This window comes from Aptenodytes patagonicus, chromosome 2 (genome assembly GCF_965638725.1).
Source record: "Aptenodytes patagonicus chromosome 2, bAptPat1.pri.cur, whole genome shotgun sequence".
Lineage (NCBI taxonomy): Eukaryota > Metazoa > Chordata > Aves > Sphenisciformes > Spheniscidae > Aptenodytes > Aptenodytes patagonicus.
In genome coordinates this window covers 160,930,072-160,953,256 of record NC_134950.1, presented here as the reverse complement: position 1 = coordinate 160,953,256, position 23,185 = coordinate 160,930,072, and the positions used below count along the sequence as shown (strand labels likewise).

General features: G+C 37.6%; 1 protein-coding gene across 2 annotated transcripts in view; it reads right to left on the bottom strand.

Moving 5' to 3' along the window:
- The window catches only part of VIPR2 (vasoactive intestinal peptide receptor 2), a 68,144-nt gene that overhangs the window by 8,343 nt on the left and 36,616 nt on the right, over positions 1-23,185 (bottom strand). The window contains exons 5-10 of one of the 2 annotated variants that reach the window (XM_076331905.1): positions 18,479-18,576; positions 13,880-14,021; positions 10,781-10,931; positions 9,796-9,856; positions 8,422-8,491; positions 2,987-3,078 (exon numbers count right to left, since the gene is read on the bottom strand). In XM_076331905.1, coding sequence (XP_076188020.1) covers positions 2,987-3,078; positions 8,422-8,491; positions 9,796-9,856; positions 10,781-10,931; positions 13,880-14,021; positions 18,479-18,576 — 614 coding nt within the window. The remainder of the gene's footprint in view (positions 1-2,986; positions 3,079-8,421; positions 8,492-9,795; positions 9,857-10,780; positions 10,932-13,879; positions 14,022-18,478; positions 18,577-23,185) is intronic. The other variant, XM_076331906.1, reaches the window with a different exon arrangement.

Below are 23,185 nucleotides of genomic sequence, written 5' to 3'. Positions count from 1 at the left end.
CCGGCCAGCTTTCCCCAGTTTATGTACTGAGCATGACGTCCCATGGTATGGAATGTCCCTTTGGCCAGTTTGGCTGTGCCCCCTCCCAGCTTCTTGTGCACCTCCAGCCTTCTCAGTCGGTAGAGCACGGGAAGCTGAAAGGTCCTTGACTAGTGTAAGCACTACCTAGCAACAACTAAAACATCGGTGTGTTATCAACATTGTTCTCATCCTAAATCCAAAACACAGCACTGTACCAGCTACTAGGAAGGAAATTAACTCTATCCCTGCCGAAACCAGGACAGTCATACTGACTTGTATAGAAGGTAAAATCTCTCTCTTGAAATTAACTGATGTTAATTTCCTTTAAATGTGCAACCGTATGGTTAGTCTGTACATTGCACATACACAATATGCAAACAGTACCTAGGAAATGTGATCCAGAATAATCTCAACTGTGAGATTTTCATGAGCAATTTCAGATTTACCCCCAAATACCAAAATCTCATAACTATACTGATGGTATTAAACATATACCATGAACTAATTTTTAATGTTGTCAATTACATAATACATTTTAGCACAAGACACTACTGAAGTTAAGGAGAACTTTAAATTATTAAGCACAGCAGCTCTGACAAACTGCCTGTGAAACCACTGAAATTATGAATTGCTAATTATCCCTTATCTGTCACTTATTTCACTCTAATAACATCAGTTTTATATATTATACAGGGCAAATCATGCATGATTATAGATGTCTGGTATCAGATAAAATTCAAGAAGTTATAATCGAGTCCCATAATTCATCACTGTCTCGATGAATATAACTTGATTCAACAATGAAAGGGTGCTGTTGTGAATTCACCTATTTTAACAGAAAAGTCAAGGTATTTCAAGCAGTTTGTTTTTTCTGTGTCAGTCTGCATGGCCTTCCTTTGTTCATAATGTCACAGAGGCTGCATCTGTTTATGTGGAAATAATCAGTTCTGACAGCAAAGTTTCTCAAGAATAGTAAAGCCCTCACATCTAAAGGTGATACCAGTAAGCGGGACACATAGGATTTCCTTAGCAGAAGAAATTCATTTACAACTGGAGGAGATGAGGATGGCAGCAAATTTCCGGTTCCCCAAGTGAAATGGAAAACTGATTTTATTTGAACTTAACCTTACCCACTGCAAAAGTAAAACGAGCAACAAAAAGGATGGAACCAGGTACAAGCAAGTGGGACAGAGGAAGGGAAGAAAAATGGTGACTTGCATGAGTAGTATTCATTTTAGACTCATATTTCACTTTCATTCCATTCTTGTTTTAGTAATTTTTGTCTAGCTGATGTTACTTTCTCTATACTGCACTTACATTTTAGTGAAGGAAAGGGACAGACCAAATAGCCTTATTCTTCTCTGTAGTTTAGAAAATGCATTTGCATTTTGAAAAACGAGCCTTCCAGACCTTTAATTTGCTCTGTAGATGCAGTATTTCTTGAGGAGGTTAATCTACTGTTCCCATGGGCATCAGCTAAACACCATCCAATCCAAACTTAATCAGGCAATCAAATGCTAAAAGCAAAGAATTCACAGGGCTGAATAATGAAGGACAAGGATGCTACTATTGAACATTTTATACTATGAAGCGCTACAGTAAACTGTGGAAAATGATGGGACTGATAGGAATGCCTTGTTTTCATAAAATACATAAATGCCACACAGAAACAAACAAAAGTTCCTGTCACAAGAAGTAAACTTGAGGGGATTTCCAGCCCAGAGGTCGGTCATTGTGCTAAACAGTAATGTGGCAACCGCATAATTTCATCTAGGTTGATTTGGTTCTCCCACATGTTTAGTTAATTCAAGCAGCAAACACAAAAAAGGACCCTTGTAGCTCTACGAAGCAAAGCCTTATGTCAATCTAGTCGTGTCATCTTTTCCATGACACATCAGAACTCTTCACTTTTTGCATCAAATGTGTCACGTTGTTTACAAAACTCATGAGGTCCTCGTTCTCTTCGCTTTAAAGATATGCTTTACTTTAGCACACTGTGTTTTATCTGCTTTTAGGACAGGAATTCAGTATTTTTTAAATGAAGAAAAGGTGTTATCCAGGAGCACATTTTCTAAAGCCACTTGCATGGTTTTGAATTTTCAGTGTTCACGTTAGGTTTTGTCATTGAAATATCATATTAACATCCTGAAGTGTCAAACTCAGTGTCTATATCTGGGTTTTAAAGTAAGACCTACTACAACAGACTCTTGATTCTGGATTACAGTATCCAGCAGCTATTATAATAAACAACAATAAGTGATATGGCAATATAATAAAGAACAAATCCAATTTTAGCAATGTATTTAATTTGCCCCCCAATATTCCTTGATTCTAAAGCTGGGGAAACAATGGATGTTAGGATTTGGTGTTCAAACCAAAACACAAAAGAAGAAAGCCTAAACAGAAATGAAGTTGATCTACAGCAGAAACACTTGTTTTCCTCTAGAAAAATAAAGATGCTATTTTAAATCAACATAAAACATTTTTTTTTTTTATTTTTTGGGAACAACATCACTTCTTTCCAGCTCTTAAAATATAAGTATGTATTACAACAAAAAGTATTTTAGAAATGAATTTTTTTTTAAAAAGTGTTTTTAAGGAGGCTGAAGCAAAGTGTTTTGATCTTGAAACTTCTGTTATGTCAAAATGAAATATTTATACATTAAAAGAAAGATATTACTCTCCATATTGTTTGTATCAGCATATTCATTCATGGATTAAACTCAAATTCAAGAATAGCTTGTTGGTCTTTATGAAATTGCATATTTTTTATTGAATTTAGACAAAAAAAATTATGTTCATCTCTATTTCAGCATAGTGATAAGATCTTCATTAAACGACATCTAAAAGTACTTCTGAATTAAATGTAATTCCAGTATCACAGCAATTGTTGGTAGCAGGTTTCAGAGGAAATCTTACAGAGATCATTTTGGTTCTGTATATAATATCTAAAAATATGACTCACTTGTACTGTGACTGGTCATTTCCTCCAACATCTGGAGATCTTAACTTCTGCAGTAAGATTCTTATAATACTAATGAAAAGTATAAAATTCACCTGCAAAGAGAACAAATATAATGGTGATTTCTGACTTCTCCACTCAGTACGCAGCACAAAGAAACGCTTATCAAGTCAGACAAATCACCTCAGCAGTGGGTGTTGTGTACCTCCTGCCAGAACACATCAAGCTCTACACTGTCAAACCTATTGTCTAGTTTCTGCCTCACCAGGTTTGTTACGTCCCGTGCATCTCTGCATGGCCACCAGTTCTAGTCTGGTTGGCAAACGCCTTTGAAAGCCCCAGTTGTCAGAAATGCCCTCCTTCCAAAATCTCAGCTGAAGACAGGTTTCCTAGCAGGATGGGACATTGGATGTGATTTGGTGCAATCAAGCATTGTCCTAAATTATCATGTGGATTCACGACTGGAAGCCCAAAGGAAAATGTGACTCCCATACACAGTTTTGACCCCCTCTTGCCTCTCGCCTTGACTTTTAATATATTCTCTCTGAATTAGGGGAAGAGAAGATTGTTGCACAGGTGATCTCTCCACTCCAAACAAGCACAGAAAGGGCCTCCTCTCACAAGTATCTGTCTGTCTTGGGAACTGATGCAGACATTGTCACTGAAGGAACTGAATCCTTGCAGTCTAATTCTTGTGACAGCACTCTGAAATAGAACAGTAGTATTATTTTATTTCATATTTTATTTCATAGAAAGGCACTTGCATAAAAAAAGTTATGATCAGACCCTGATCAATCTAGAAAATTGAAGTATAAAACTCAGTAGATCCTAAGTCTCACTCCCATTATTTCTTCATCCTTGGCTTTTGGCACCTTGTGTTCACCAGCCCTTCTGGTGCCGGATTGCTTGGTGCGGTCTAGAAAAACCACACACTAAATATAGCATGCCCATACTAAAGTGAGGAAACACTTGGAATCTGCATCTTCACAGCAACAACGTGAGCTAAAAACTACAGCTACAGCTACATAAATAGCTGCATCAAATGCACACATTTTAGAAGAAATCAACCTAGAGAAAAATTTCTATCACTGTGAAAATGAGCATTTTATTGTTTTTAACTAACCCCATCCCGAAGCCCAAAATCAGGAGGCTGGGTACCCAACCAGACAGTGCCTGCCTCACTGCTATAAACCTTCAGTCTCTGCCTTGATGTATTGCTGGAACTCTTCTTTTTCCAGTCTTAACAATTTGGTTGTAAGCTTTTTAAGTTCAATGAATTTCTGTGTCTTCTCTGACATACCCAGTACAATTTGTGATGTCAATAAATAAACTGTGATCAGAGCAACTGCATGCCCCTCTGTATTTAATATTTTGTTTGAAATGACGGGTGATGGGAAGTGACAGGAACTGACAGGGATTAAATAAAAAATTAGGAAAATTAAATCTAATATTTTTGAAAAAAGAACAAAAAGTAATGTTAGAAAATATAGGCCTTTACTGAACTTAACATACATTTTTCAGGCAGATGATGACTTATAAGTTTTCCTTGATGCAAGTCTCCTATAAAAGTAACAGGCAGAAGCCTGTTATTGCTGATTGTATCTACAGACTTACCACAGCAGAGTATACAGACCAAGGGATATACATTTAGTTTGCCATATGCACTGGAGCCAGTATTAGTGGACAAGGAGAGAGCTTCCATTTCATTGTATATTTGTTAGCCACAAAATAGGAGAAGGAAAAAATCTTTATTCTGTATTTGCAAAGGGATTGGCAGAATAACTTCTTGTTCTTCACAGGCATCCCTAGTTTCTACTGTAACAGAATAAACTGTCATCCATTTGGCTTCTGAAGCATCAAATCATCTGCAAAACTACATTCAGGCGACTCACATTCTTGACTGACATTCATGTATTACTGTTAAGTCTGTTTTCAAACACACACCTTTCTGTCTGTAAGCACAATCTTGGATTAATGAAAAACATACATTCTTGTTTGGAGTTTGTAACAGCCCTTGGCATGACTGAGCTTGTAAATCCAGCCAGCTGAAACTGGGTATTAAGATCTAAAGGTGGCAACTGCCACTGACTTACTACAGTGGAGCAAATTAATTTCTCTAAGAGTATTATTGAATTGATAATTTCTTAAAATCTTTTAAAGTATACATCTGATTTAGAATAGTATGTTTCAATAAAATATGAAACGAGTAGTGCCCTGGAATTTTACTTTGAGTATTGTAGCTTTTCAGTCCCCTAAAATCGTTTGAGCATAATGTCTTTAAGTAAAATAGAATATGCATACTGTTCAATGAACATCTGAGAAGAGGAAAATGAGAAAATAATGTGAATGCAGAGAAACTGCAAGAGAGTGATGACAAATGCTGCCTCTTTAGTGGAGTAACAGCAAGATGCTGCTGGTACCCTTTTCTACTGGTTGACTGCTTCTGACAATAAGTTTTTGAGTCTAAACACATTGCCTGAGCATGTATCATTTAAACTGTCTTCATGTTGCTTCTTTCTTGCTATTTAGTCTCTTACACTACCTGCAATGTGAGATAACACAATAAACATTCTCAGTGACTTTGATGTGACAGAAGTACTGTTTCCACCCAAACACCACTCCTTCCCAAACGAGAGCAGTTTAGGCAAGTGGAAGTATGGAGAAGGCAGCTGTGGAGGCATTTGCTAAATGGAGAATACAGGTAACACCACATTAACTGTTTGGAAGAGTCACCCCCAATTAAATAACTCTGAAATTTGTACAGCGTGAAGCGTGGAAGCCTGCCAAATGACTTTTCTCAAGCCAAAATTGTCAGGAGGAGATGCCAGGGAAGGTTTCTGACACATTGAATTAACTGAAGCCATTGCCACTTTGAGAAGTGACTTCAGAACTTGCTCTCACAGTACTGTTTACTGTTGGATAATAACCTTATAGAAAGTATAATCTTCTAAGCGGTAAAAATGTTTGGAGTTAACACAGAAATCAATGGAAGAGAGTGAATACGGCATGAAGGCTGAGCAGACTTCCTGTTAAAATCTAATGCAGTTAAACCATTGTTCCTTAAAACCTTTGCTTCTGTCTTTCAAAAGTATGTTCATGGCTTCATCCTCACAGTCAGGCTCTATTCTACTCTTCTTCACTCTTCTTCCTCCTCTGAAAGATTTTCAATGTCAGCCATACCCTGGGCTTTCTTTCATGCCATTACATAAGGCAGTTGATGGCAGTTCTCAGCTTAGGTGTCCTGCTCTCCTTTATTTTCCTGAAATTCAGCTTCTTTCAGAGTTTTCCTGTGTTCACCTCATTGACTACTTACGCAGATGTCCTTCCTACTACTGAAGCCATTTGTTATTGCTGGTCATCCTTGTCACCATTCTCTGTGGGTCTTCCAGTCTCTCTACATTCTCGAGCAGACTGAAGGCACTGTGTGAGTGAGTATGATGTAAGTACATCATACTTTTATTGAGAAACATCATGACTCGTTCACAACACCAATCCAAAGAACTTGCAATGATCTATTTTCACTATTGAATGGCAGGCAGCACTGACCTCGTTATTCAAAGATTTGAATCTTCAACTTCTATTTTTTCTAGAAGGTAACAGGAAATGTTGAGGCTTATCATGGTGTATATATATTGAAAATTATGTTCTCATGAATGTGGTGTTTTTCCCTCATCAATGACCAATTTTACGTGACATTTCATTAGCTCCTCTTGCTCTATGAATGCACGCTCTACTTTGCACAGCAGTAAGTTTGCATAGCATCCTAGCTGCCACAATGAACATGCTGGTTGTAGTTTGATGCTCCAACAAGATATGTTACTTATCCAGCAGGAAAGGGTGAGTATCACTGCTTTTATAACTCCCTTTCACAGCTTAAATTCCCAAATGCAAAATGTAATTGATCAAACAGCTGAAGAATCATCTAATCGGAGAAGTAAGCTGCTTCATACAGTACACACTGCAGAATCGCTTGGCCATCTTTAGTTGCTCTAATCCCTAAAACATGCTGTTTAAGACAAGAAACATATCTGGAAGGAGACAGCAGTTCCTAAACATGTACACCCGGCAAGCCAAAAAAGGTCATTTGCAAAATGTTTCCCTATGTCTTACAATCCCTTTGTATCAAATCAGTAATAGAACCATTAAAACAAAAAGGAGAATGACTTCCTTTGCCTCAAACAGTGATTCTGGTCCACGTTTTGTGATATACTGGACTTTTGCTGACTGACTAGTACTCCATTTTCTTAACTCACAACTCATTTCCCAGTCTTTGCTAAGATCCAGCTGCAATTCAAGTCTGCCAATGAGTACTTGGGTAACTTCCGTTTCCAGGTCTAGGACTTCTTTGGAGAAGCACTGCTTTCTGGCACATGAAGGCTCAGCTGTCCACCAGATAGCTGTTTAAATTGAACATCCAGAGAACAGATTTTCATATCTCTGTAAACACCAGGTGGTTTGTTTTGCTTTTATCTTTCAGTGTATTTTCTTCACTCTAGACCATCCCCCATTCTCCAGCTCCTTTGAGGTACATGTATTCTCTTTGTGCTGTAGTTCTGTTGCATGCCCATTTCTTCATATCATAAAACTTCTTTTCTGTTGAGTCCTTACCTTACGTCATTTCACACATATGCCTACTCTGCTTTCTCTTTAAACACTGTAGAATTCACTCTGATGAAGATGATAGTAAGTTCTCTCAAAATGATTTTCAGCAGGCACAGATTGAAAGGCAAGCCCAAGTGTAATGTGGATTCTTGAAATCTTGTGTAATCTAATAACGCCCTAATTTTTCTGACTAAAATGTTAAATATAAAGCAAATGTATCTGAAATGTATTAATTTGCACTGTGACTGTTTTCAGAAATGGACATATAACCGTAATATATTATGCCCAAAGTTAATTACACAATCATTACAGTGAACAGGAATTTTATTATGCTACTCCAGTAATTCTAATGAGTTCCACATAGGAAAAGCCCCATGAAACATTCTCAAATGGTATTCTTTTGCAAATACTTCATGTTCAATATATATTTCAGTAGGCTACCAATTAAAGAAAGATATACACAGCCATAGTTTTTTATGGCTGCAATAATATCGGATTCTCAATTGCAGGGCTATCTATTTACACGCAAAATCAAATCTGCAATTCATTGAAAAGTATAATTAGATTTTTGCTTCCCCCAGGCTCATAAACAGGAGAGATGTTAAAGAAAGAACAACACACAAATAAAAGCAACTGCTCATTTAATAGGAGGCAGATAAATTTTGCAGGCAACAAATTTAATGGCCTTGGCATCTGTTTAACATTTCTCCTACAGCGCAATTTCTTTTCATTAAAACAGAATTCTTGCCTATCTGTAACTAGCAGTAAAGAATAATGGCTATATGCATGGCACAATGCTGAAGTGATCTATAATTCATGCTTCAAAATTTACTTACTATAATAGAAATTAAAATTGGTATTCGTATAACCCACCAGGGACCACCATGCTCATTTGTATCCCAGCAACTATAAAAAAAAAGAGGGAAAATGATGTTGACATTAATATCATCTGGCAAGCAAGACCTATGAGGAGAAGTATTACTTATATACAAGTCAAAGCACACTAAAATAATGCCTATTCTAGCCTAGAATTTGGCATTCAATCTTTTTCTGCTTTTAATTTTAATTCCCTGGTTTTAATATTCAAATCAGCTAAAACATCAGACACACTAGACTGTACCATTAGACATCATGGAGGAAACCAAGCTTAGTGTCACTTTGTGTAAGGACACTTTTCCAATAAGCACTTAACACCAGCCGCTGGGTAGGAGGAAGATCTAAAGCAATGGACAGATACAATTGAAATGACATCATTCCTTGTGGGACATTTAGGTTACAGACGACTGGAACTGGTTTAGGAAAATGTGAGACTGAACCTGAAATTTTGTCTGAAAAATTGAAAATTTAATTTTCACTGTGGGCTCAGCACTTCTGGTCCAAATACTCTGAGAATAAGTGCTCTGAAAGATTAATCTTAAGCAAGGGCAATACCCTTCAGAGTTCCTCTAACTGTGATGATAATGAAAAAGGAAAGAGTTAGCCTTCGGTTTACACGTTAGAGGTCTTGCAAAGAAAACAGTAATTATGTAGGACATGATTTTTCCAGTTTAATTACAGAATCAATTGAAAAATATTAGTCAGGTTGAAAAAAAGGAGTGTGAAAACTGTTTGTCCCACTAACTAAGAATGCTCTCCCATTCCTTGGGGCCAGCAGAGGCAGCAAGTCTGATCTTCCCACAACATTCTTATCTCAGTTCCCCTTCCCATGCCAGGAGCCAGGCCTAGCTCTAGTTACAGTTTTACCTGACTACGTGCATCTTACATATGTTTACATCACACTGCTTCACTTCTGGGAATGTAATTTAGACATACCCAAGGTTATCTATTTCAATCTTTTGAGCTGCTAGTTAGCAAATTAGAATTCCCAGCATCTTACTGCACTGTATTGCAGCACTGAATTCAAGACTCCCATTGCTATTTTAAGTATTATTTTGACTTCCAAAGCATATAGCTCTAAATGCAGGTCTCAAAGGGTAACATTAGTCATAACCTCTCCTGCCCTTAGAGTTTTTCAAATAAACAGCAAGCATAAACAGCATGCTGAAGAGCTCCTTTACACCTGTCCCTTTACTGCCATATCTGCAATTTCAGTTCTGTGCTCGTCCCCTTCAGAACAGCAAACCACTTTTGTGTGAACACCACCATATCCAAGGCAAGGATTGTATTTGCACAGTTGGAGGGTTTAAGCTTTCTCTCCCCCACACACTTACCCAGTGTCCTCTAAAATGATCCGTGTCACTGTCCACGTAATAATGAATATGGTAGGAATTCCTGAAAAATCCCAAAGAGGTTTAGAGGATGATCACAAAAATATAAGTCCACTAACAAAAAAAGTTCAGCCCCCTAGTAACCAATTATTCCTCAAATATACAGCATATAGTAAACAGTTTAGTGAATGGAGGGAGAGGCCTATCCGACGAGCTACATGATGTAAACAATGTATTACAAACAAAGACTGAAGGGAATTGGGTTTATTCCTTATAAAAATGCAGCCATAATGACTAATACACAAAGAATGTGCCTTTCTTAGGTTTCTTTCAAGCTGTCAGAGTGACCTACAGGGAGACAGATACAAGTTATGCATTCCCAATGCACTTCCAAGGACTACAATATAAAACCACAGTGTAAATCATTTCATAAGGAACCATTCCCACACACTGGTTTATTCCCATTTCCCAGCAATACCTAAATGTTTTATAACCACCTATTACTGGAAGCTTTAAAGCGCTCTGTATAAATATCATTGCACTTTCTGGAAATGAAAGGAATACATGTATTTAAAACCAGATGGACAATATTATTGGGCTTTTCAAAAAGGCAAATAGCATAGCATAGCCTGTGGCTGTGCAGTTAAACTTCCTTTTTCCTCCCAAATAAGGACAGCCTGAATCATATGTTTTGCGGTGGCAGTCCTTCCACCACCCTATATCCTGAGCAACCCCTGGGCATTGTGCAGATTGGCCCAGGTCCGAGCCGTGCCAAGGAGCAAGCTAGCAGTTATGCTTCAGCAGTTTTGTGCCCGCTATCTCCCACGGTACAGCGGCTGTAACCTATGCTGGAGCTGAACTGAGGAACTAGTGAGTCTGAGGAGTCATCCAATAGAAATGGCATGACTACCTTGGTATGAAATACTGAACCTGACTAATACATACATACAGAAACAAGAATATTATTGGAAGATGTTTAAGTTCTTACCCCATCCAATCAGCAGATAGATTGTGAAGTGTCTGTTGGGGGAGAATATTAGCACAAGGAGGATGTGGAGGTAAAGTCCTTCAACTAAGAGCCAGTAAAAGTTTGCCATAACACCATACTGAAAAAACACCAAAATAGCCTTGCAGCCCACCTGAAATTTGAGAATAGGGATCAAAGTTGTTGCAGGAAAGATGCTGTATTATTCTGTTATGAATATATCCTATAGGTCTTAACTCTCCATGTAATACTAGTAACCCAGGTCCAGTAGAAATTTTGTTTCCTCAGTCAAGCAAATTGAGACATTGTAAATGTTACTGTATATATAAAAAGAAAACGAATTAAAAAAAATTATTTAGATGGCTCTCATAGCAAATTCACTCAGAAATTTTGAAAACTTCATAGCATAAATATTGTAAAAGGTGGTGGTTATCAATAAATGCACACATTCGCTATAGTTAGTTAATGAATGGCTATTAGATTAAATGATCATCTACTACAAGGCTAATAAATATATTAAAATCCCAGCTGGCCTCCTAACATAGTAAAAATTAACAAAGAAACTGCTTTATGAATTTTTCAAGGCTAAATGGGAAACTGAGTGAAAAATAAAACTTTACATGATGAATACTCTTAAGTAGACTTAGAAGAAGAAGTTGACTGGACTTTTTAAAATTATGTTCTGCCTTTAGAAAATGCTTTAGTGTTTCTTAATTAACAAAACACATAAGCATGAAGTCCCAATATACTTATAGTCTGTGGGCTGCTCTTCAGAATTAATTTTCAGATGTCTGTGCTGCTGACGGTTCCACAGTGCTGGCTGCTGCTACTTTGGTACTTCCCAGCAGGAATCTGGGATGCGAGAATTGAACATAAAAATGTTTCTGCTGAGCCTGAGCTGAGAAATGTGATGATACGGTGAATGTAACAGACTAAACAAAATGGACTAAATAAAACTTCTAGTTTCTGCCTGCTTTGCTCCCTTCCCCATTTTAAATACCCTTCATACCTCCACTGTTTCTGTTAAAATTCCAAGTACACCAAATGCCCAAGTAGGTAACTTACTCATTTAGAGATTGATTCCTCTGTCTAAACATAGGTGTCTATTATGAAGGGAGATGCCCTCAGGGACCCCAGTCACCAGCGGCTAAGCCAGAAGGGCACAGACCTCCTAGAGATACTTCTTTGTATCCATTGGCCCCTTGTGGTGTCTCAGGTATCTCAGTGCATTCCAAGTAACATACATGCCTATATTTATGCCTGTGTACATACCTATATAGACAACTAAGTAAGAGCCCAAGGGTTTGAATTCATTTCACCTAATTTTAGCTGCCTGCAAGCAAGGTTTCTGGTGAAAGTTAGCCACCTACTAGCCAACTAGCTCCTTATACAGCTCATGAAGAGAGACAGGCATGTCCAGAGAAAGTCTTAAAGCAGATGAGATAAACTGTCCAGTGAGAAAGACAGAAGCCCAGAGAAACAGCTTAGTTTGGTCATCTCGTTTGGTAAGGCTAATCTTACCTCTGGACTTTGTATCCACTGAAGGGATATCCATTGCAGACCAGTAATGGGCCAGAAAATTTAACACAGAGAAAATTAAACATTTCAAAATGCAAGCTGGAATTTGCTTTTATGCTTATGACTACTTACAACCAGATTAGCAGTCACAGTCTAAAATTTTTGTAATCTCTTTTAAATTCCAATATTCTCCTGTATTATAATCTCGATTTACATACCAGAACCCCGCATGAAAATATTTTCCCTTCCTCCTGCAGCTAATCCTGTATCAGGTGTATTTCCAGACGCTGAACAGCAAATGTATCTGTCAGTAAAGAGTTAGCCAAAATTATGGCTCTGTGTCATTCAGATCCAGGACCTAGTTACATTGCATTTTGAATTGTGTGCTTTTAGACATCTGTGTGTGCAGCAGAACTGTGGAACATCACACACATGTGACAAAAGGGGCAAACCCCGCATGCTGTTATGTAAGAAAGGCAGCATCCAGCCAATGCAAGGCAAAACAGCCTTGCCAAGCTGGTGTCAGATCATCCCACATACAATGCAACAGAAATTACTCAACAGTCCACAGAAGTGGACATATTTAAATAGGAAAGTAGGAGGCTTTGCAGCCAAGAATAACTGGAAAATAAAAGAAATTGCAGAAATCAAGTAGTATTTTGAGAGTCCATTGACTAATCTTTCAAGGACCTAAGAACTTTTGATTACCCCCGGCAGTCTGCCTACTAACTACTTTGGGTCTACTAACTCAGAGCCTATTTGTCTTCATTAGAAATATTCCAGATTATGAATTCATATATACAGCTTGGTAGTCACTGCTAAGAACTTTATGCTTTGAGACAATATGGCTTCATCAATATAAAAATATCTTCCTTCCATTTTTTTCTCACAAGCTTAAACTGTAGTAAATTAAATTCAGAAAGTATTCAGCAATATTTGTAGGGTTCTTCTGCAGCGCTTTTGACTGAAACAACGGAGGCAGAGAATAGGGAATATCATATAGTGGTCAGCCTTTTAACAGCAGGACTTGAGATTTTTTTAACCCCTGTGCATGAAAATGCAGTAAACATACTAGCTTGCCAAGAATGCAAATGACAACACTTCTGTCATAGCCAGAAAGTACAGAGGAGTTAATAAAGACAACTCCTGCAAACATTTAATTCCCTGACTCATTTCTCTCTCTCCATTGATACCTGTTCAATTCCTGAACCCTGATAAAGCTGCTGGAACATTTCCAGAAGAGCTGCCTTTAATCGTTCCCAGCTGATAGCACTCCTGTTTGTCTTAAACTCTCCCAGCTGATTACTGCAGTGGCCATATTTATTCTGAGCTATAGCTGGTCATGATTTGTTTTGGCAGATGACATGTTGTCCCTTCATGGACATGCAAAACAACATTACCTCCTCTTACTTGTGCTGTAACCTTCTTTCTCTGGCTAATTCTAATAGACCATTTTGCTAGGCATTATATTCTCTACAGAATTGTCTACGCTGACAGCTTGGTATTCCTAAATATTTCAAAGGATCAGGAGGAAAATTTAGTGACACAACAGTATTATACCAGGTAGCAAATGAGGTTTATTACCCATGAGGTTTGATCCTCTGGACAGTGAGCTGTGTTGGAGCTGGAATAGAGAATATCATCCTTGACTAAAACAGAGATTGCTCTTAGAATGAAAGAGAGGAACAGGTTCAGATGGATGTAGTTCCGAGTACAATGAAGTTTTCTAAGAAGACATTTAAAAACAGGCATTTTAGATTTCGAGACAGAAAGCTCTTGAACAGACTTCTATTACTACCCGGTCATTTCTTAGTAATATGAACCTTGAGTAAGAGCCTACCCTTTCCTCCTCTGTCATATTGTCAGTGCTGCCTTGCTGTTTTCTTTTATCATCATCATCATCATCCTCATCATCATTACAGGCTGTCCAAAATATACAAATAAAGTATCTCTTACTCCTTTTCAGTATCACAGACCAAAAGATCCCAGTGCTCCTTCTCCCACGCTTTAATATAAGCTGACAACAAACACAGATTAACATATCCTTCTGTGTGTGCACTCATCCCAGTGTTTTTCTTGCAAATAAAAATTGATTATCCTGGATATATATCAGACATGCTCTCACCTATTATTTTCTGGTTTAATTTCTTATTTAACTCTTGCATTTTGCTATGTAATGGCTTTTCATCCTATAATGTGAGTGTATGCAGGAACAATTAAAAAATGCATTCAAAACATTAGATCGCCTATCCTTTCTATGCAGTGAGATGTAAAACTTCTCTTCTTTAGTCCATCAGCCATGTGAAAGCCTGACAAACAAATGACAAATTAAATATTGCAAGTAAGTAAATGAGTGCTCAGGGGAAGAAAGTTGTAAGTTGAGGGCTTTTCACTTAAAAGACATTCCCTTCAAGATCTTCCCATTTCACAGAATGTTTTTATAGCAAATCCCCAGAAACCAAACTGCTAAGAGGTTTTTTTGGTCAAAACCAGCACCTTGAACTGCACCTGGAAATAAACCAGAAGCCAGGGCATTTTAGCAAGTACGAGCAATGAAAGAATGAAGACGCAATAGGATGTTATGGTGGTGTGCAATGGCAGCTTCCAAGTAGTCTTCACGTCTTGGTTTTTACCGAAGAACACTAAGTAATCCATTCTGAAACTACTAAAGCAAGGATAGTTACAGTGAGTGTAGGGAAATAAAGAACAGATCCGTCTCGCTAGCCCCCAGTTTGGCAATCGACATAATACCAGGCTGAACTTAAAGCAGTTGTCAAAAATCCAGTGATTGCTGTGGCTATGCATGTCCTTTGCTGAGATAGGCTCTGAGAAAAACTGAAATACTGCTGTTACATTGGACTGCATCGTATGTTCCTATGGAATTCAGAGATACATGCAAGCTGCAAATAGGAGGAAAATATTTTTCTTGAGTAACTTGAGTAACTAATTTAGATGATCATCCCATTCAGTAGCTGAAATAATAAATGTTGGATATATGCAAGGCTGTCAAACCAACATTTTGGAGGTAGTGGGCAGGAAAGTATTTTATTTGGGATATGTATGATGATTCAGAATAACAAAGAAATGCTGTTCTTTAACAATGAAACAAAAGCTGTCATGCTTATTGACTTTGATATGACTACCTCATGATACAAAACTACCATGTGAGGAACGTTTACAGACAGTTGATGCACATGAGCGCACATCTTATAGAAATGATGGAGATTCATAATTTTCTCCTTGCTAAGAAACACATATCAGAGAAATTGACATTTTTTTGGAAGGTGTTGTTATACTGGAGTAACCCCAAAGGAAGTATAGTAAGATCTATAGTAAGATCTAGAATGTCAGTGTTATGTAGAAATATGCAGTTCTACAATTTATCTTCGCTCTGAGTTGGAACAAACCAACCTTTGTTAAAATATCTGACAAATACTATTTATTTTCAATCATTTTGATTTCCACTTTTCTAAAACTTTATATCTTAAAACTTAGACATTCAAAATGAAGAAATAGAAACTTGCATTCTAAGAAGGGTAAAGCAACTTCTTTTGACTAAATCAAAGTTATTCACTTTGCTGTTTATAAATTAAGTTTGCAGAAGCAAGAATGAGCCTGACAAATTGGCAACCTCCAACAGGAAAATATTGTGCTGGCAAGTTACCAATAAGCTTTAATTATAATAAGTACATAGAGTATTATGTGGGGAGTGGCACCATAGTAACTTGAAAAATGCTGTCAGCTTAGTCGGGCAAGGTATTTACAGATATTCACATTTTATGTCTTTGTTTTGAGATTAAAGGATTAGCCAGATATAAAAATCCTTTCCTTTTACAATGCTTCTAAATGTGTACTTCACAAATATTAATAATGGGAACACACATATAATGTTTCTGTAAAGATTAAAATCAAGTCCAGTTTTTTGGAAGAAATGCAAAACAGGATATTGCAACTGCATGGAAACTTTCAGAAACAACTCTCCTTTCCCCACCCAACAGTTCTGCCTTTCATGTGCTTATAGCTGATATTGTGAACAACTGCAAAGCCCTGAGGCTGCATCTGTTCTGCCAGACAGTACATAACAATATATAATGGACTGCAGAAGTCAAGTCGTACACTTAAAACAGAATTTCCACTTCCTTGTCATGAACACATTACCTACAATTAAATTAAAGTCCATGTTATTCCATGTTTTCTTTCATTAAAAATACTGCACGTATTCAGGATTAAATGCAGTATAATTTGAAGCATACATACACAAATCCAGCAATGCACAATTTTAATAATCTCCTGTGTTACTAATATCCAGAGTTCAAATCCTAATCCTGCTGGATGAAGTCAGGATTTTGACAACCCTACTGAGTTAGTAACTTCTGATTTTTAACTCACTACTTAACTACCAAATCTCCTTTAGATAGTTTCACTTACAAGAGCTGTTCTTTGCTCTCCTTTTTAAACACAGCAAGGTGAAAGTTTGCTGGTTACATTCAAAGGTGAATGTGTTTCAGGGGTGAGTGACTGATCTTTATAACCAGTATATTGGCATTCCTTATAAAGAACCCTGGGATCTTTCAGGGCAAACTATGTTTCTTGGATAGGAGGTACCAGCTGAGTAGCGAAAAGTTAAAACTTATAGAGACATTCTTATTTTCCAAACTCTGTCCTTAAAAATGACCGTAATATACGGGATGCCCTACAACATGTCTGAGAGACAAACAGACATAAACACATAGCCATTTGCATTCACTTCTATTATTGATAATTTACAATTGCTTCAGCTGCAGCCTTCCATAATAACTGGCTGCTTGCTACGTGCTTGGGAAACTATATACTGAACAAGGTATTTTTATAACTTATTTGGGTTCCTAATTCAACTCGCTATGTTAGGAGGCCCCTAGATAGATAACAGAGGCCCTGTAGATAACAGAGAAACAGGCTTCTTTAGGGGGAGACTGAGAAGACCCTATGTCACCCCCCCTGCAAAAAAGCCTGGGTCTTTCCACTGACTCAACAGAGAGACTGGGGAGTTCTCAACTTAGATATTTAAACTGAAGTTGAAGGTTTTGAGTACACCTCTGAAATTCTTGATCTCTTTGTTATAACTGACTTCTGGTGATGGACAACTTTCAGATGTCTGTAACACACTGTCTTAAATGTGTTATTAGGTTTTAGCAGTTTTGAAAATGCATGATCTGCCTCTAGCATTTGCTGGTAGGAAGAAGATAACTATGAGTGACTCAATTCATTTTTTTTCAAAGATATTCCAAAATACAACTATGGGTTATGTATCTGCTCTGAATAGTCTCTGACTATTTAAATATTGAGAAAATTTGATGGCAGCCTGACAGGCTTACAGAACTCGCCACAGGAATAGTTCATCAGAGGAATGAGGCTCTGACAAACAACATGCTGTCCTCTACATATTACATGTACTTCTTTTCTACCAAATCTGAGAGATGCATTTTCTTGTTTTTCTTGGTGCAGAGCGGAACGGAAAAGTTGTGTGAAGTTTATAATGGAGAATATAAAGGCTATTCTATTGACAGGTAGAACTGATACATAAAGGCATGGAAGTGGACAGACTGAGAAAAGCTATGATATTGATAATACCATTTTGCTATTTCTTTTACCAGTTGGAGATTGCTTTCAGTCTCAGAAAACTCCCAGCAATTAGGCAAAACCAACAGACAGTAGTGCCTTTCCTAGCACTGCGTAACAAAAACATTGCACACCCAGCACTATCCTTCAGCACAATTATCCATACCTTTACAACCCCACTTGGACAAATTAATGATTACCTTCGATTATAGTACCCCTGGAGACCACCCAGAAGCTTCTGCAAAACATAGCTGCCCACTTGTCCAGTGTTGAGACCAGCATCCTAATAATTTTCAAGAGCAATTCAAGGTGTCGATTTTAATAATCAAATAGAAAATGCTTTATATAATCCATTCCTAAATGACTATTCTTTCTTACATGGGCTGTAATGTCTGTAGATTTGTGAAGTGCTTTGAAATTTTTCAGTATGACTGGTGCTAGCAAAAATCAAGTTAGCATTACATTATTGTCAGCTGTTTAATTGAGAAAAGTGTAAACCCGATGCATTTTCTAAATATCTGAGCAATCAGACAACAGTTAAAACCGTCTTATCATTATTCATATTTGCTCAGGAAAAATACCTACCTGAAAAGGCAAAGAATTATACTTCCTGTTGTAAGAGCAATCAGAGATACGCTGTGTCCAAGGGTATAAATTGTCTTCACCCTTACATAGAAGTTGACCTGCACAGAAAAATGTATATGCAGAAACCACTTACTGATATGTAAAATTGACTGTGAAATGATATAATTTTCCATTAAATAGCTCTGAAGGCTAAATAAATAGCATTATTTTCACTCTTTGCTCTACAGTACGTGATGAAAATGTTGTATCTTTATTCCAACATATTTTTGCAATGCAACATCTCAAGCCAATTGACCTCAGTAGAAAATTCAGCCTCAGGAACTCAAAACTTAGGCACACAAGCTGGTACAACTTCAGCTGATTATTCCATGTCAATGAGGTCAAAGAAAATATCAGATTTATCAACTTCCATAAACACAATCAAACTGGGAAGAATGAGCCACAGTTTGAAAGAATGGATTATCTCTGAAAGAGAGAATCTCTCTCCGTCCTTCTGCTCCAGTGTATTTTGTAATGCATTTATACATGAGTTTAAAGACATATTTAAGTCTCATTAATTTCCTAATCTAAATGTTCAAATACTTTATTAAATTGTGACCCAAACAACCCTTTCTCTCTTTAGTAAAGTTATTTGCTAAAACTTGGAAAGGAAATTTTTCAACAGAGGAAAAGAAGACTGAAGTGCACAGTCCACTGATTAACTGCAGTTATCTGTAAATTTACCAGCTACATATTACATTAAATCCTATTCTGAATGACAACATCAAGAAAAATAATGCTAAATACTCTCAGAATTAAGCTGCTTCTTCATTTATGCCTACAACAAAGTCATTAGACTGACATTTTCCACTGAAGCTAGATAAAATATTACAATAGTAAAGTTTTTTACTATGTTAGGAAATTAAAGTTTTTAATAGTAGTGTAGAATGTGCTATGTATAACAGACAGAATTCCAATATTCAGTGCACATGGTTATATCACTCACCTTCTCAAATGAAGTTTGCAAAAAGTAGCAAGGAAGCAATACTTTTAAATAAACTAAGATAGCAAAAGGAAAAGCAAATCACTTAACGTATTTATTTTTACAGCATTTAAAAGGCCAAGTAAAGAGGTAACTTTAGCAATCCCAACTCATGATGAATTCAGCTGGACATTCACTTAGCAAATATTATACAGATATGGAAAAGACTAAATGAAATGTTAAATGAAATGAAGAATCTTGAAACTGCACTATTGTAGTTATGGTTAAAGGGGGAAAACAAGGGAAACATAACTGCAATAGACCTTAAGTGTATTCATAGCAACTGTCACGCTTGCTAGGAGCTAAAAGTGGTATACGAGGTGTCACAGGAAACAGAAACCTCTTTTTTTAATTAGAGAAGTAAGCTGTGACGGCCTTTTTGACAACAGTCCTGACATTTTAATGTTTTGCTTGCTTTACATAATATTAATTTACTGCGGAGATAAAGAAGGAAAATATGGACTTAATGAAGTTTCCAGTGCCATTAGAATGACCACAAGAAAGTTCCTCAGTTAAAATCCTGAATAAATATTGGTGTCGCTGGGTGGTTAAAATGGTAAAACCTAAAGTATTACTTTATTGCTCTCTCTAGAGTCTGCTGTGTATTTGCAGAGCCCCACTGCATTTCTAGGGACTCTCTATGGGCATAAATTGTAGGCTCTGTTTCACCTAGTGTTAGGTGTCTACACTGCAAATATAAACATCTAAGGCAATGTAGGGTCTCTTCATTGGGCCTTCTAGGAAGCACTTCTTGTATCTATGTAAGCAGTCAACATAGACTTCATTGGATATATTTCTACAGACAATGAAGAGGCCCCACAGTGACATTCAAGTGTAGCTACCCAGAGTGTACAAATGCTTGCACTTAGATGTATGCCCCAAAAAGATGCTGGTTTTCCACATGAATCCTGTGTTTGCTAAATAGGATTCTTAGTAGTCCAATGTTTCTTAAACAATGTTTCTAAAATTGTTTTCAAATATAATTCTAATTTTTTTTTCAAAATTAACATAATTTCACATAAAATCACTTCTGAAGAACTTCCCTTCAATTCCCTGCAAGAATGGCAGAATTATACTCCCCAGTTTGGCTTGGTTTTGGACAGCTCTAAGAACTATGCCTACAGACAAGCACTGCAGAGCACCCCTATGCTCCTTTAATTTGGCTTCTGTCATAGCAAAAGGAACATCAGCCAGTCTCCAGGCAATTTTCTAGGAATAGAGTGATAAACAGTTTCTCAGCAGCAATTACAACAGCCCATGGCACCAAGAACACTGCAAATACTTTAGGCACCCTCCTTCATTCATTCAACCTGACCTGCTCTGCAAAATCATGGAAAAAGGATGCTCTGATAAATGACTTAACAATTTGGCAGCCTCATGTCCCCATCATCAGTATTCTGGAAGAAAATGAATTTTATTTCCTGACCTTGCGCACACTGGGAGTTGCAAATATAGTGTAAAGCTTAGAAATGATGCATAGCAGTTCCACAATATGTTCTATTTGTTATCAACTTGTTGGCATTTGCAGACCCCACTAAAACACATTTCTACTGAGCATACAAATAGAAGCCTGGTCTCTATTCAATGGTCTATATAGAGAATGGTCTCTAAATCAAAAATTCTTAACATCCACCATGTAAATTTGAGGGAGATAAATGTCATTTGCAAAAGAAGTTGCAATGACAATGAATCTGCATTGTTTAAATACTGAGTGGAAGTTTTCCTGTTCACTTTCATGGAAAAAAATGATGAGCAGAGATACCATTTTAATAGTAACAGTGATGTTCAACATCACATTACTGTAGAGCAGAGACAGGGGTCTCCCCGGGTATGCTAAAGCCTTGCACACAACACCTGGTAAGAGTGCACACAGGGACAACTTTACACCACTCATCATCTTATCCTGGGAACTACCAAGTGGTTTAACAAATCCTAACATGTTAAAGTAACCACTGGCCTCCTGTAATTTGTATTGTTAATAGCCTTCAAAAGGAAGGCACTTAAACCAGGACTTCTGTTGTAAATTGTGTCCTGGCCCTTCACAGCGCCCAGTAGAAATGACTTCTTCCCTCCTGTTCAGGTTTCTCATTGTGCTAGAAAATCTTAAAGCAGCTGTAAGGTCCCTTTCTGCTAAGAGTTGGTTGTAAGATCTGCTCCAAAGACAGTCTTAGGTTTGCCTAAGGAACAGAAATAACTCTGAGACAAGAAGTGTGTGAGTTTGACACATGCCAACTCATGCATTTGCTGTTAAACAGATGACTAAACTGACCCAACTGTATACTTTTCTGTAAGTACCATGGTCTCTATACTCCAGACTTAAGGTTAGTTCCCTCTGGCTAGACATTAAACTTCCTCCTGTCACCTCCTTGCTTCATTCAAAAACTCCCTTGTGCTGACTTTCTCACTGCTAACATTTGGGTTAGGCCTTTGTACTGGTTTTGGCTGGGATAGAGTTGATTTTCTTCGTAGCAGCTCGTGGGATTTTTCATGAAAACAGTGTTGATAATACAGGGATGTTTTAGCTATCGCTGAGCAGTGGTTACACAGAGTCAAGGCCTTTTCTGCTTCTCACCCCACCCCACCAGCGAGCAGGCTGGGGGGGCACAAGAAGTTGGGAGGGGACACAGCTGGGGCAGCTGATCCCAGCTGACCAAAGGGATGTCCCATACCATATGACACCGTACTCAGCAATAACAACTGGGGGAAGGAGGAGGAAGGGGGACGTTCGGAGTTAGGGTGTTTGTCTTCCCAAGTCACCGTTACACGTGATGGAGCCCTGCTTTCCTGGAGATGGCTGAACACCTGCCTGCCGATGGGAAGCAGTGAATGAATTCCTTGTTTTGCTTTGCTTGCACATGCGGCTTTTGCTTTACCTATTAAACTGTCTTTATCTCAACCCACAAGTTTTCTCACTTTTACCCTTCCAATTCTCTCCCGCATGCCACTGTGCGGGAGTGAGTGAGTGGGTGTGTGAGGCTGAGCTGCTGGCCGGGTTTAATCCACAACAGCCTTGAACCCCTTTTTCTGCAGGTCTTGTAAAGAACCCTGCACACATATGATACACAGGAATTATTAGGAAGCTGACAGTACTAGAAATATTGTTATTTTGATGCAGGGATTCTTAAAAATATTTGAATTAATAAAATACATTTAGCTTACAGCAAAGATATTAGCGATTTTGATTATATAATTCTGTTGCTAGTGACTACTTGTCCCTTATTTACATGAAAGATCAAAGAGTCCAGCAACTATAAGAAGTAATTTCAACTTGCACATTTCCTTTCAACAATAGAAAGTAGCTATTCTTGAACGTTTGACGTTTTTGACAACTCATTACTCAAGTCCTTGGCTTCTACGTGACACTGAATATAACATTAGTTTCTCAAAAATGAGTCATAACACCCTTTACTATTAATTCATGCAAAGGGTTTCTGGATCTACTGCAGGGAGTGGATTTCAAAGACTGTACTATGGGAATATGTCTTTATTGTTCTGAGTAACTAATCCAGGCTGTACAACATACACAAACGCAAACATACTACGTGTCTTACTATCACATATAATGAGTCAGTTAAGCTGTATCAGCACCTTTACATTCAATGTCTTAAATGTCTTAAATCCCAGTAAGTCAAAAGTGTGCATTCAGCTCATCAGTATAGAATATCTCAACTCATTGATATTCATTC